This window comes from Thalia democratica, chromosome 3, assembly GCF_965202585.1.
Source record: "Thalia democratica chromosome 3, ktThaDemo2.hap1.1, whole genome shotgun sequence".
Lineage (NCBI taxonomy): Eukaryota > Metazoa > Chordata > Thaliacea > Salpida > Salpidae > Thalia > Thalia democratica.
In genome coordinates, this window is record NC_139167.1 from 24,454,177 (window position 1) to 24,467,923 (window position 13,747).

General features: G+C 24.7%; 1 protein-coding gene across 2 annotated transcripts in view; it reads left to right on the plus strand.

The window, feature by feature from the left end:
- Positions 1 to 4,818: 4,818 nt before the first annotated feature.
- LOC145831367 (solute carrier family 28 member 3-like) overlaps positions 4,819 to 13,747 on the plus strand; it is a 37,310-nt gene continuing 28,381 nt past the window's right edge. For both annotated transcript variants that reach the window (XM_082938606.1, XM_082938608.1), the window contains exons 1-5: positions 4,819 to 4,867; positions 6,448 to 6,596; positions 8,341 to 8,432; positions 10,435 to 10,615; positions 11,108 to 11,261. In XM_082938606.1, coding sequence (XP_082794732.1) covers positions 4,850 to 4,867; positions 6,448 to 6,596; positions 8,341 to 8,432; positions 10,435 to 10,615; positions 11,108 to 11,261 — 594 coding nt within the window. In that variant the 5' untranslated portion in view covers positions 4,819 to 4,849. The remainder of the gene's footprint in view (positions 4,868 to 6,447; positions 6,597 to 8,340; positions 8,433 to 10,434; positions 10,616 to 11,107; positions 11,262 to 13,747) is intronic.

Below are 13,747 nucleotides of genomic sequence, written 5' to 3' on the forward strand. Positions count from 1 at the left end.
CTATTTAGAACTTTATTTTTGGGTTTTAAAGTTTGATTTGTTTTTAATATAAATGGGTGTTTAAATAAACTGAAAACTTAACATTTGTAATTATTTAAAAACTTAAGATTTATTTGTTTTTCTACTTTTTCATATATTTAACACATCAATATAAGTTGTTTAATTTTTTTTTAACTACGGATTCAAAGTGTGCTGTTAGTTGTAATTTTGTTTCTAATTCTTAGGTTTACTATATTTTCAAAAATAGCTAACATAGCAAGATTGTTATTTTTCTAACATGTATAAATTTTTTATAAAAGTTATTCTTTGTAAGAGATTGTCCTTTTTTTTAAGTAACATAGTAAACGTTAATCATTAATAAAACTAAATTTAACCAAAAAATTTTTAAATTTAGTTCTACATAGGTTAGCATAGATATTTCTTAATGTTTTGCTTTCCTTTTTAAAAACATCTTAAGATTTAAAAGTTCTAAATTTGTTTTTTTTTAATTTCAGTTTTTTTGTATTAATTTTATTTTTGCTTGCTTTTACTCGTTCTTTTGTAATCTATACAAACTTATTAATGCTCTTTACTTGAGCAAGTTACTGAACAATTTTTTTTTTTTACTCTTTTAAAACAGAACCTTTTAAAAAATTTTGCAACATTTTTGTTCGTAACTTTAAATTATTGAACAACTAGAAAAAAAAACGTCAGTTTAAATTACTTATTTAAGTGCTAAAATAAGTAAAAAGTGCTTATTTTTAACCTATGCTGTATTTTTCATTATTACAAGTAAGTTACAGAATGTGCTTTACATTAATATCCTGTTTAACAATCTCAAAAAGCCAGTTTTGTGCAAGCTTGTGATGATTGATAAGTAATATATAAAACAATCATAATATTATGAGTATAAATAGACATTTTAATTACTACCAGATCATTGACAAAAATGTGTGATTTATCTGATCTAATTAAAAGTATGTCTGAATCCGTTGATGAAAGAAAAGCACAATTTCAAAATATGCTATTCCCTGGTTTTGCAAATATATTGAACAAAGGAAATGGGCCTCAGTTGTACTATTTAGAAGTGAACAAAATGGTGGCAACCATTAGGCACAAAATAAACCAGAGACCCTTGACAGTCGGGCTTGTCAAAAACGTAGATGAGCACAGACAACTGCTCAGCATTCAAAGTGATTTTGAAAAAGAGGGATTTGAAGTCGAAGTCACGCCTATTGAAAGCAAGTTAGTATCTTCAGAATTGTTTCAAAGCTTCAAAGAGGTTGCAAATCGGGTCCTGAGTGATCCAAACGGTAAAGACTTGTACCATTTCCAAATATACGGGTTCGCAGCGTTCGTAAGAGCCAAAGCTGACGGAAGCATTGCAGGTATTCATGTTGCTGCAAGCAGTGATGAGTACAGTCGTTTGCTGCAAATTAAAGAGAAGTTTGCAAACGAAGGTTTTGACGTGGAAGTTGTTGATTTCAAATTTGATGAAAATAAAGCTGAGACTCCGAAGAATCCTGCAACTTCTGAAATTACGCAGAAAAAGCAGGTCGTTTAAAAGTTCAGAAGAAAAAGTTTAAATGTTGAATAGTGAAGCACGAGAGAGTTTCTTAAAAATTTTGCGTTTAATCTTAATTTTTTTTATATTTACAGAGATCTTTTTCTAAATCAGTTTCTAAGGTTGTGTTCTTGAAACTTTTGCCTTGAATATTTTTAGGCTTAAAAATTAAGCAGGAATTGATATTTTGCCCTTAACTAACTTTAGTAGTAGAGTCTTTACAGTTAGGATTTATACGTTATGTTTATTTTCACTATTAAGTTTTACTCAATTTTTGACATAAGTTTGTTTTTTTATATGTTTGTGTTACATTTTCCTGAAGAATAAATTACAAATTTTTAAAATGATTTGTCTCAATAATGTGAGGTTTTAAGACGCTGAAGTTAATTTTTAAAAAATTTAAAAATTAAGTCCGTCTGAACACATTTCAGGTTGAATGGTTTTAAAAATTAATAAATAAAAAATAACTAGCTTCGTGAACTGACTAGTAGCTAAGCTATTAATAAATGTAAAAACTAGTAGTTATTTAGTTAAAGCAGATTTGGTTAAGTGATCAACTTAGATGAATTAACACCGATTAATGGGTTACCACGCTATAAAAAAATTTATTAATAAAAGTTTACAAATGACTGGTTCTGCTTTATTTGTAATTGAACATAAACTTACATTTTATCATAAATTTAATTAGAAAAATAGTCATTATAGTCTATAATATTCTTAAATAATTTCGTGCATTATTGTGACACTCATAAGCTAACTTCAAATTATATCTTATTTTTAAAAAATTTTCCTTTGTAAAAACTAGTTTTTAATTAAAAATTCTATATATTAGATTCATTCTATATAACAGCTTTATTGTTTGATAATTATTTATTCTTAAGCGGTAAACTCCGGTAAATAATAAAGTATTTTAACAGATATCAAGCCAAAGTATAAACTATTTTCTGTTTGTTTTGTTAATCAGTTTGCCAATGAAGGTGTTTATATAACAATTTTTTATGAGAAATAATTTGAAAGTAAAAGAAATAATGAAAATTGTTATAAATACTTTTTTGATCTTTTAAATTGCGTAAGCTAAAAACCTTGTTTTTGATAAAACACTATTTTTTATTTGATGTTTCCTACTATTTTAATTCAAGCAAATTTTTTTTGACTCTATTATACGTAATAGCATAAGTTTTTCTGCGTCAATAGTTATCATAAGTCAACCAAAACTTCAAACAACCATCAACAATATTTTATTGTTTATTTTTCACTTAAAGGCTTGTTTGTTTGTGACAGAACACTCTTTATTTTTAACTAGATTATATTAAAAATTTACAAAACTTTTGAGTAAAACTTTTTAAAAAGATGCTAACAAAATAAAGCGTAAAACTGAAACAATATATCACGGTTTGTTTCTATTCAGTTTTTACACTATAGGCTATTGACTAGTAAACAGTTATAGGTTATTGTTATTTGATTTTATAAATCCGATTATGTTTGCGCCTAATACTTCAGCAAAATATTATTTTTAATGTTTTGTGTTTTAACATATATTAAACAAATTAAATTTTTAGAACAATTGGTTTTACATAAAAAAGTTTTATTTGTAAAATTTAGGCAAATTCATAAAACAAAAAAGATTTAAGCATTAAGAGAATAGTATATATTATAAATTAAACTTCATGTCTATTTTATTGTTTTGTATTTACAAAAAAAATAGTGTCTTTTTTTGTTATATGTTATATGTAACAGTTATCAAATTCTTATAATAAAACAAATTAGCTTTAACTACTGAACAAATTTTTAAACAATAAACTTGCATAGCTAAAATATTAGTTAAAAATAGTTAATAATAATCACTGTATTGCTAGTGTACTTTCGAAACTAAGTTAAAGTCTTACTTGTACACTCAAGTATAAAGTGAAATAATTGCTAATAAAATATCTTTAAAAGACTAATCTATCAAAATTTTATTGTCATTGTATCTAAAACTTCGCGTTGTGTGTTGGAACATGCTGTATATTGAAAGTTTGCTTAATATTAACTTATTAATGCTATACTTCTGTTTTGTATTAGTTTAGTAAAGTTAAATGGTGTAACTTATATAAAAAATTTAGTTAGTTTTAAAGTATTCTTATTAAGTTTGTTTAGAGGTTAGCAACTTTAAAATTCCTTTAACTTGTTTTGGAGATTTTTCAAAAACATTCATAAAAAAATAAAGTTTTAACAAACTGAATTATCACATATTTTGTGCATTTAGGAATACGTTATTTATATACTTAAAAAATGATTGTCGCTTTTTTTGTCTTGGTAGCTTAAAACTAAAACATTTTAGAGTTTGTTTTAGAGCTTTGCAAATTTAAAACTCTATTAACTTGTTATGTAGATTTTTAAAAACATTCAAGAAAAGGGTTTGTTAAACTATATTAATACAGATTTTGTATTTTTAGAATACTTTAATTATATATTAAGAAAATTATAGTCGCTTTTTTTTCTTGGTAGATTAAAACTAAAACTTAAATATTTTTTAGAAATTATGCTAAATGTCTGCTTAACTATATTTATCTAAGTTATATTTTAGAGAAAATAATATTCTTAAATTTTTATTTTTTTTAAATAGTTTTATAATTTATGAACTAAAGTTCATTTTCCTCATAAATGAATCTAGGTTGTCGAAGTGACTAAAAATTAAAATTGAAAATCATCTTTTTCTTATAGTAAAGGTTGTTAAAAATCTAGCTATATTAAAAAACTACATCTAACAAAAAGGATAGTTCTTAAAGTATAAACTACAAAAACTTAAACTACTAACGAAAGGAAATTAGAGTTAGACTCAGACTATCTAACATCTTAAAACAACTAACTAAACAAGAAAATTTGTAAATTTGTCTAATAAGCATTTAAGTTGAGTTTATAGAAAATTTTCGTTTCTAAATACTAAAAAATAAGTTTTGAATGAAAAGAAAAGAAAAAAGTTATTGTAAATTGTTTTGGTTTGGCTTTATTCTAAGTTAAAGTGTAGTTGCTGTTGCTTGTATCTTTCTTTGTAAAAGTCCTTCACACATGATAAACTGTCATTTTCTGAATGTCGAACAACCTAAATGTTTTGGCGCTAGTTGAATAAAGCCTCAAGCGTTGTAGCTAAGCAATTCACTTAAACATCAAAGTCAACTGAGCTTGGTGTTTTAATATTACATCATAAAGAATAAATTTTTGACAAAAAAACAAGAGTATAGGCTTCGAACTACCATTTAAATTTTTTTTACAGAAGTTGATTAATAATTTTTTACAGGTGTTTAGATAAATTTCACTTCATTCACTATGGGCTCTCCAGAACAGGTATATTTTTAGTTTTTAATTTAGTTTTAAGTGTTTTAAATTTGTAATGTTTTTTAAAACTTGGTTTCTGTAATAGTTTAATGTTTTACTAAATCTTATACTTGCCTATTGGACAAAAAATGTAAAAAACGTTTGCACTCTTGTTTTTCTTAACAAATTTGCTTTATAAATTTAATCATTTTTTCTTATAGTTTTATTTTATTAATGAAAATTTCAATACTTCAAAATAAAATTAAAATTATTTTTATTAATGTGGTTAAATCTACTATATTAAAAAAGTAAACTTTGACCTGCAGCCTATTTATAGATACTCAATTGAAACATGAATGTTTTCTGATTTCTTTAGTAAAAATATTCATAAAAAACTTAGTTTTAAGTTGTGATTAACAAACAATTCTTTCTCTCATTTATTTATAGAACAGGCACCTTTTTCAATGTTATGTACAGGGTTGTTAAAAAACCTTGACACCTGGAAAAACTTGGAGTTTGACAATTTAGTCAAAAAAAAATCTGGAATTTTGAATAATTTTAATGTGTTCAGTAGTAAAACTTCGATTTGGCTTAAAAAATCTATTATATACATAAAGTTTTATTGTCATTATTAAGAATTATTTTTATTAAAAAACACATTCAAAGTAGCTTTAGAGTATCTTTTCAATGTTTACAATGTCAATACTATTTAACACAGTTTCTCGCCTAAAACTTAACTTTAAACAAAGAATAAACTCAAAAATGTGTACTTTCAAAAACCTGTATTGGCAAACTCTGTAAGTATTTATTATTTGTTAACTTTGTGTTTCTGAGGAGAAGGTATATATAATAAATTCAAATTTATTGTTTAAAAAGTTTCTGTTTGATCAATTAATTTTGTGAGCTTGTTCTTCTTTTCAATACAGGTCAGTGAACTTAAGACATCCCTAAAATATTTCAGACTTTTGTTATGTTCTTTGTTAATTATAACACAAAACTCACTTTTATTTTTAGGGTATCAATAATTATATTGTAAATTTCCTCATACCACAGTTAACTATTTTTTAAGTCAAGAAACTGAACTTGATTAACTTCATTCACTCAGGGTTGACAAAAAACCTTCAAAAAAACTGGAATTTGAGAAATTTTGAATAAAAACCAGGAAAAACCTGGAATTTTTAACTTTTTTTTACATATTATTTAAGTAGTAAAATTTCGATTTGACTCAAAAACCTTATCATATGGATAAAAATATTTTGTGATCATCAACTTTTTTTTTTATTAAAAAACTTTTTGAAATATCTTAACAGTACCTTTTTAATGTTTTTATCATATTTAAGAAAGTTTCTTTAACTTTACTTTAAACTATAAATAGACCCAAAATTGTGTACATTTTTAAAACCCAGAGGAAATTTTGAACTCTAAAAATATTTTGCTCAAAATATTTGACAACCCTTTATTTTGTTTTTTTACTTATAGTCATTAACTCAAAGATAATATCGTGTAACTCAGACAAGTAAGATTAACTCTTTTAAGAGGTAAATTAAATAAAGCATCAAATACATCAAAACTTTTTGACAACTGTTTATTATTGTTATATATTTTAAAAGGCAAGTGAACTAGAGAAACTGCACTCCTCAGAGGAGAAGATTGACCAGGAGAAGATAGATGTGGAGAAGGGGTCGGATGGGAAGAGTCCTTTCAGCAGCATCACCATCGGGGTAGAAGGAAAGAAGAAGGGTGGCAACAACGTTATGAGGTTTGAAAGAACTTTACATTTTGAAAAATCTGCTGTCAAATAAAAATAATGGTGACAGCAGTGATATGATGTTCGAAATATATTTTGACTGATTAGAAAATCAACATTCTGTTAAAGCAGGGGATGGCAAACTGCAGGTCTCATTCAAAATTTAGTTTCATTTTGTTTAATAAATTTGAATTTTTTGTAATTTTTTACTAAAATAGACTCAAAAACTTTTCAAAAAACTGGAAGTAATTTCTCGAAAACCTTTGGCAACCCTGTGGGTGGAACTCAAAATAAAGAGGTGAAAAATTTATTCACTAAAAATCAATCCTGTCCTACAATCTTTGAGCATTCTTTTTTAAATCTCTTAGCCAAATCTTAATAATTAAGTTAAAATAATCGGTTGGAAACATTTTTTAAGTTTTTAATAAAAATTATTAGATAATAAGCATAAGTTGATTTTTATGCTTAAAAAATAAGAGGATCTAAAGAACTATATTGTAATTATATGTTATAAAGAAAATTTAACACAACTTTACAACTTTGATCCGTAAGTTTTTTATCAAAACTTTACAAAAACTACTATATTTTAAAGGATAATTGAAAACTATATACCAACTGACTTATAGTTCACTTTCAAAGCTTTCATTTAAGAGCTAATGTTAGTTTTTGTAAAAAAAACTTAGACATCCTATGCTCTTCATTTTTATTTTTTTTGGTAGTATTGTTAATGTTTGAAGTTTACTAAAACTAAAAAAAAAACTTGAACATGTGGACATTAGAGTATATGAGTAAATATTATTGAAAAAGATCATAAAAAAGTATTATTTCAAGTATAATTTTATTTGACCATTGCAATAAAATTATTGAGTTTTATTGCTGAAAGCTAAGTAACACTTTAAAATTTAAGTCAATTTTAATTATTAGATATAAATGAAAATTTTGATTATTTAAAAAGTATAATAAAAATACTAAAAAACTCAAATGACCCAAAATTGTTTTCATGATGTCAAATTAATGTATATTTAATTTTTGAACAACTTTTATAAAATGTTTAAGAAAAAAAAAAAACAAATCAGTAATGAAACTAGTGTTATAAGTGTTTGTTGTTTCATGAATTTATCAAGAATTTACTATGACTAAATTTTGAGTTAATTTTGAAAGCTTTTCAAATAAACATATACATTTAAGGGCATTAAGAATACCAGTCTTACAAATATTTGTTATTTTGTACTGTAGATAAACTTTAATTAGTTATTCACAATTTACTTAAATTAAAGATTGTTTTGAGTTAAGTTAAACAGATAGGTAATATAGATAACTTTGTATTTAAAAACTTAATCATTTTAGCTTAACTTGTGAAGCTATATAAAAAATCATGATTTAAACAGTATTGGCACTGAAAGAAAGTTGTATTTAATTTTTTAACTTTCCTTGTAAAAAAAAAATATATTTTAAATTTATTTTAAAAATAAAAAGAAATGTGTTACAGATATTTATTGCTTTATAATATAATTTTCTTAGATATAGAAAAGTTACTTGAGTTAAATATTAACTTGAACTTTTTTAATCGCATTTCAATGATGCCAGTCTTGGCCTGAAGGAAATGTTATATTTTTTTTAAACAAATTTAAAAACAAGGTAAATTATAAATTTACTTTCAAATTAAATCAATTTTTTTATAAATATTTATTCCCTTATATTTTTTAGCTATAGAAAAGTTACCGGAATTAAGTATTGACTTAAAAACTTTTTACAGCTCTTTAATGATGCCAGTATTAGCATTAAAAGAAATGCTGGCCCAAAACGAAAAGAAGGTGTCAATGGCATTGAAAATAATTGGGTTGCTAGGTTTGTTTATGAACAAGTTATAAAACAAGTTGAATAGATATTGTTTTTTGTTATGGAACTTATTTTAAATTCAATATTTTGTAATTTTTATAATTTATTATTTAACCGGAACATATAATAGTTGATTTACTTTATACTTGTGTTGATAGGTCTGTTTGTCATGTTTATAGTTAAAATGAAAAATAGTTTTTAGTTATTATTTTTATTTAATACAATTTTCTGAATAAGAAATGAATGATCAGTAATTGAAGTTTCTTAAATCCTTTTTTTTTGATAAAAAATATTTTTAAACCAAACTTTTGTATAATTTTCATAAACCATTTTACAACTTGAGCAAATAATAGTTGATTTACCATTTGAAAAATAAAAACAAATTTAAGTATCTCAATGTGTATATGAGCTTAAGGTTTTTATTTACCATAAGTACTTATCTATCATATAATAAAATTTTTTTGTTATCTTCAAAATTTTTTTATTAAAAAGCACATTTAAAGTAACTTTACATTATCTTTTAAATGTTTTAATACTATTAAACACAGTTTATTATAAAGAAATTAGCTTAAAACTAAAAGTAGACCGAAAAATGTGTACTTTTAAAAACCTGGAAGAAATTTGGAAAACTTCAGGGTTGCCACACTCTCAGGGAACTCAGGGAACTCAGGGAATCTCAGGGAATTTTCAAACTGTAGAAAATCTCAGGGAAACTCAGGGAATCTCAGGGAAACTCAGGGAATTTTGGCATTTTTCTTTTAACTCAGGGAAACTCAGGGAAGTTTTGATTTGTTCTCTAAATTTCAGGGAAGTTTTTGAAAATCTCAGGGAAATTTTTTTCTAGATCTAGAATGAGGTTTAGTTAATCCAGTTTCAATATTTTGTTCAAAAGTAGTAATTTTTATTATTTAAGTGGTTATTTAGAATTTTTTTAGCCTTGCAGCTAGCTCTTCAATATTCTTAGTAATAACATTGTAGTTTTTTTAAGTTTTAAATTTATATTTACTTAAGTAAAATAATGAAGTTATTATGTATGCATTTAAGTGAGTTCATCATGTGAAATTATTACTGTAGTATAATTAAATTTTGTCAATTAAAATGTCAAACAAATTAAACTTTATTTTTTTATGTAGAAAGTTAACTAACAAGTTTACACAAAGTTGTGCAAAAATTTAGTTTTTAATTTTTAATTGGTTTAAACATTTTAAGATTGAGTTTTTGAAAACAGTTTTTTTTCATAAATTTAATGCAGAAGCATACACATACAACCTTCCTTTTATTATTAAAGAAGAAAATGAGAATGAGGTATTAATAATTTGTGTTAGAAGAGAAAATTTTTTTTTTAAGATTTGAAAAATACTCAGGGAAACTCAGGGAATTTTAAGGTTACTCAGGGAAGATTTTTTGGCTCAAAGAGTGGCAACCCTGAAACTTGGAAGAAATTTTGAAAAAACGAGTGGCAACCCTGTTATATATACATGTTATATTTTTGTTTATGTATACAAAACGAATAGCTGTTAGACGTTTTGAACTTCAACAATGTTTTATAAATATGCTTACCCAACAAAATTAAATGCCAGCCTGTTGTTGTTGAAAACTGCCTTATAATCAAAATATCAGTCTACCTTGTGACTGCACATGAACTTTATCTTGCTGTGTTTTGCCGTGTATAAAAGTTATGATATGTAATGAAGAATAATACATGTCTAATTAAGAGTTTGTATTTATATAATACATATGTGAGTATATAATATACATATATACATATAAATACAATTTTATTTAATATAATAAAGAATTGAAAACTTCACTGCTTTCCCACTACTACTGATACCTCTTGTAATATTAAAATATGTTGAAAATTGCAGCATTTTTTAATACATTTTTACTTTTTTTCAAGTTGATATAGGACAAATGTTTATATTATTTAACAGCATTCTTAGTGTACTTATTTTAAAAATATGAAATATTTTTAGAGTAGAAAATAAATAACTTGATAATATTTTCATAGCCTTCCTAGTATACTTCTTATGCGCTCAAATCCACGACAGCCAGGGCTCGATGCCACTAGCCATTTTCACCTTGGTCATCGGCTTCTTTGTGTTGTACGAGTCATTCAACCAGAAAGTTTATGAGAAGATCAACCAAATGGACTTTGACATATCGCAGGCTTTTGCAAGAAAAGTTAAAAAGTAAGTGCAGCTTTGGACGAAATAGCTTTATTAGATATTGCTTTTAAATTTTTAGTGTTTGTTTGAAAAGGATTTAGGTCCTTCAAAAGTTGTTATTAAGTTTCTTTAATATAGCTAATGCATATTAAAAAAGTGTAAAACATTAGGTTTGTTATTTTCTATGTAATTTTTTTCAAAACAACACAATTTTATGAATGTAGATTTTTTGTTTTTTATGTTTCACAATGTTCTAGAAACTAAAGATAGCGATAAAATTCACTCAATTTAAAACAGAGAATTGTCCCCTGAAACTTCGAGTATTGTTTATTAACGTTTAATTAACTTTTTAACTTACCCCAAACTTTTGTGGTTTTAAAGTAGGTTATTCCCCAAACAGGGTATTGAAAGTAGTAGCATGCTTAAGTTTAACAGTAACTACATGTTAAGTTTATGATAGTTTTTTTTAACATCAAATCAAATTTGAGTTTTACATTCGGTAATTTCCCCTAACAGGGTACTGAAAGTGGTTGCATGCCTGCTGGTCGTCGCTTTCTTCGCCTGGTTGTTCATAGACGTCCTGGTAACAGATCCCCAGCAACTGCAGTCGTTGCTAGGCGTCATGTCAATCCTGTTCGTTTGCGTCGTCTTCTCCAAACACCCCAATGACGTAAGTTGAGTTGACATTATATTGAGTTGTTAAAATGTCACCTTAGTTTTGGTAACTTGCGTTCTATTTTCAGAACATCCAAATGACATAAGTTAAATAAAATTAAAGTTGAAATGACATGATGTTGTTACAATAGTTAAGATGTTAATGTCTATTCATTTATTTGCGTTGTCTTCCCAAAACGTTTAAACATGTTACTTTAAATTACATAATGTTGAATTGTTATATCAGTTATGATTATTTTGAGTAGTAGTTGAAGTTATACAAATTGTAAGTTGAGTTGGCATAATTTTTCTACAACAATTAACATTTAAATATTTAATTCTGTTCATTTGCGTTGCCTTCTCAAAACACCCAAACCATAAAAAATAAAATGTCATCAGATAAACTACATGTTACGAGGTCTTCATATGGCAAGTTAAATTTTTGTAAATAACTTAATAAATTGATACCATTTATTTCCAATATATTTTCAAGAAATCCTAATGTTGCTACTTGTATGACATTATGATAATACAATAGTTGAAATTACCTTATATTATATTAAACACTAGCTAAGGTTTTAATGTTTTTTATTAGCTTAGTTTAAAAAAAAGTAAAATGACGGTATATTTAGATTTATGACAAATATTTTCCTTTTTTTTACTACTCCCTGTTTGCTTGTTAATTGGCATTTAAGAAAATAATAAGTTATTTCAAATAAGTTGCGGTTACATTTTAAATTTAAACCTGTTATTAATTTAGCTTATGTTAAAACCCATACAAAAATTTTTTTACTTAAACTTGTGTTTATTATGTTGTATATTATTTTAATTTACTTGGCTTGACAAAAGGCCTTCAATTTAAATACGTTAAGCATGTTTTCATTATCAAAACTTTAACATATGTGTGTCTGAAATAAGTGTTTTATAATTAAAATGTAGAAAACATAGAAAATAACATGTTGCTTCCGCAAAACTTTATCACGTTTTGAACTTGTTATAAAGTGAGTTTGTGAAAACCAAAAACATGCTATTAACACGTTTTTACAACTAAATTGATTAACTATTTGTTGTTACCAAAAACATAATTAGAGCCTCAGGCTATGAAAAATATTAAGATTTATAAACTTGTAAGTTTAATTATAATGTAGTCAGTTGTTAAATAAACATTGTTCAATCGTGTAATTTCAAGCGTATTAAAATGAATACATGTCAAAAAATAAGGTTTAAAGTCAAACAGGTTTATAATAACAAATCATTAACAAAAGCAGTAGTTTTATGATTTTGTTAACTGAAAAAAAGATACTAGCTTATGATATCCTAGTTTCTTGTTTTATATTTTAAAGGAAATTTTGATTTGTATTTAATTAAGTTTATCACTCTATTTCCAAAATTTTATTGTTATACAAACGATTTTACTTGCAAATAAATTTAACTTTTTGTACAATTAAAACTAACTTTCGATAAAACTTCAAGTTAACATAATGATTTAAAATAATCCTTTTTTATCTTAATATCATAATATTTTGTATCAAAAAAATTGTAAAAAGTTGTAAAATGACCTTTTTCACATGACTTAAATAAGATCAAACTATTAAAATTATATTCTTTATAATATTAAATAGAAATGTTTAAGTTTAATCCAAAGTTTATTACGATTAAAAACATTGATCAGTTTAAATTTCTCAGAAGTAATGCTTTAAATACTAAGTTAGCCCTATTGAAACATAAACCAGCCTAAGGTTTCTTTAAATTTCCTGGACTTTTAAAAAATTATATTTAACTACTTTGTTCAAAAGTTTAGTGTTAACTTATATTTCTAAAGTACTTTGGACCTAAAAATAAATTAAAACAAAAAAACTTCAAGTTAAAAATTAAGCTTTTGTTTAAAAAAAGTTCCCTTTGTGCTAAACAACTTTTTCAAGTTTACCTTAGATTATTAAAATAAATGTAAAATTTCAAATTAAGCTTAAAAAATAGAGCTTAAATGAAATTTTCTCATAAGACTTTATTTAAAATAAAATAGATTAAATTTATATTTTAGTAATAAGTTATTATTTGTGTTAATATTTTTATTAGCTATTTTAAAGAAATTTCATATAATATAAAGAAATTTTTGGTATATTTAAACTTACACAATGTATACTGATAAAGCGTTAAAATTATAAACCTTTTATCTATTTGGTTTGTAAAAAATTATCAAGTTTTACAATAAGAGAGTATATCAAAATAAATCTTAGCTTTAAAAGATGATTTTACTTTTGTTTGGTATGTAAACATAAAACCTTTATTAAAAAAAACACAAACTTAATAAAAAGCACCATTTGAATTTTTTAGTTTAGAATAAATATTCTGTTTTAACGTTGAAATTTTTATCAATGCAAAAAAAAAAGTTACAAGTTTGCTTATCAAGTTAAACTTATGAGCAAATTAAAACACTAGGGTATTCTTAAATAAAGTAAAATTATACTCATTTGTTCTACTTAATAAAAACGAACCATTTGA